Consider the following 1,582-nt stretch of genomic DNA (forward strand, 5'->3'; position numbering starts at 1 on the left):
ACGCACCCACACAGAACTGCTGATACTGCTGCTGCTGTCTGCATCACCCTTCTTGTTGTTTGTGAGTTCAGGAGGAAGTGTTGTTGTTGTAGTTGTGGTGGTGGTGGTTGAGGAGTTGGCACTACCCACATCAGTGTTTTGGGTACTTGTTGATTCACTCTGTGCATCTCCAGATTCGTTAGCATTCGGTGTGGCTGAAGTGCTGGAAGAAGTCTCAGGTGTATTCTGAGGTGTATTGGCAGAACTCTCTTGCACGACAGGAGTTTCTGGCATTGATGTATCTGCGGTCTTTCCGCCTTGTTTATCGTGAGTATTTGTGCCTTCTTGTTGTTTCTCTGGTGATTTCATTGCATGTTGAAGAGCATGATCGTCTTTAGTGGATGAATCTTCAGTTCGTTCTGTACTTGAGTGTTCACTGGATACTTTTGGTGCAACTGGAGCTGGCTCTGGTGCAGGAGAAACAGGCTGTTGACCTCCCAGAGCAGAAGGAGATATGGCTGGAAGAGTAGCACTCACTTGCCCATTTACCCTAGGATTACCTGATGGGTTGATATCATTTGTTTGTCGATTGTGACCCACATCCCCTCCGAGGTGTCTGTTTTCCTCTGCTCTCTCTAGTTCTTTAGGCCCAGGTCCACCACCTGAGAGACCCGTATTAATGGATGTACTACTAGACGAAGAACGCAAGCCACCAGGATCCGTAGAAGCAACATTTGGTTCTGCAACTTCCTCCTCATTCTCTTCTTCCTGATCCACATTCCACACAAGCCAATCTCCATCTGCAGGAATGGCACGACGAACAAGAGAAGGAACACCAACAGTAGAAGGTTTAATAAGGGAATCAGAAGCTTTAGGACCATCAGCCCATACTAACCCACAAGCACAACAGAGTGTAAGAGTTAATAAACAGAGCAGGTATCGCCTCACCATTACAGCCTTTGTCATTGTTGTTGTTTACTTCAATAGCCTAATACAAGGAAGAGAAACAAAAGGAAAAGATTAAGATAAAACAAACAAACATACACCAATACAACAAATACTCACAGTGGGATAAAGAGAGAGAAGCAGCAACTGCACAGTAAAGCAAGAAAAAGTAATATCCCCTTGTTCAATAATATGTATCCATTAATAGAAAAAAGAGAACACCCCACAATACCCAAATAATAGAGAGCCAAACACACACAATACCCCACGGCTCTAGTTTATGTATATTAAATTACTGCACACACACATATACATGTGTACTAGCAAGAGATGTATACCGTCAGTGAGCAGAACAGCCCAGTTTTCTGCACACACACACACAACGGGAAAAGCAAGTAATGTAATTATTAGAAAACGAACACACACACAAAAGAAATTCATAATTAAAAGAGAAAGCTGGTAAACAGATTATTAATTTATTCACCCATAGGGTATATAAGCAATTATGATTATGTTAGTTTAACCATTATTATTATTTGTTCTCAAATGAGTCCCACCATTAAAATCAGCACACAAGAATACAGGCCAGTGTAACCACAATCAGTAGTGGCACACGCACCCACACAGAACTGCTGATACTGCTGCTGCTGTCTGCATC

The 1,582-nt window shown here is 42.5% G+C and overlaps 1 protein-coding gene across 1 annotated transcript; it reads right to left on the minus strand.

Annotated features, from left to right (window-relative positions):
* Nucleotides 1-945, minus strand: TM35_000601340 (uncharacterized protein; the record flags this gene model as incomplete). Its single annotated transcript, XM_029030967.1, has 1 exon — nucleotides 1-945. A coding segment is annotated over one exon (945 nt), but the record flags the coding sequence as incomplete, so codon positions are not given.
* Nucleotides 946-1,582: the final 637 nt, after the last annotated feature.

This window comes from Trypanosoma theileri (genome assembly GCF_002087225.1).
Source record: "Trypanosoma theileri isolate Edinburgh chromosome Unknown TM35_Tth_60_V1, whole genome shotgun sequence".
Lineage (NCBI taxonomy): Eukaryota > Euglenozoa > Kinetoplastea > Trypanosomatida > Trypanosomatidae > Trypanosoma > Trypanosoma theileri.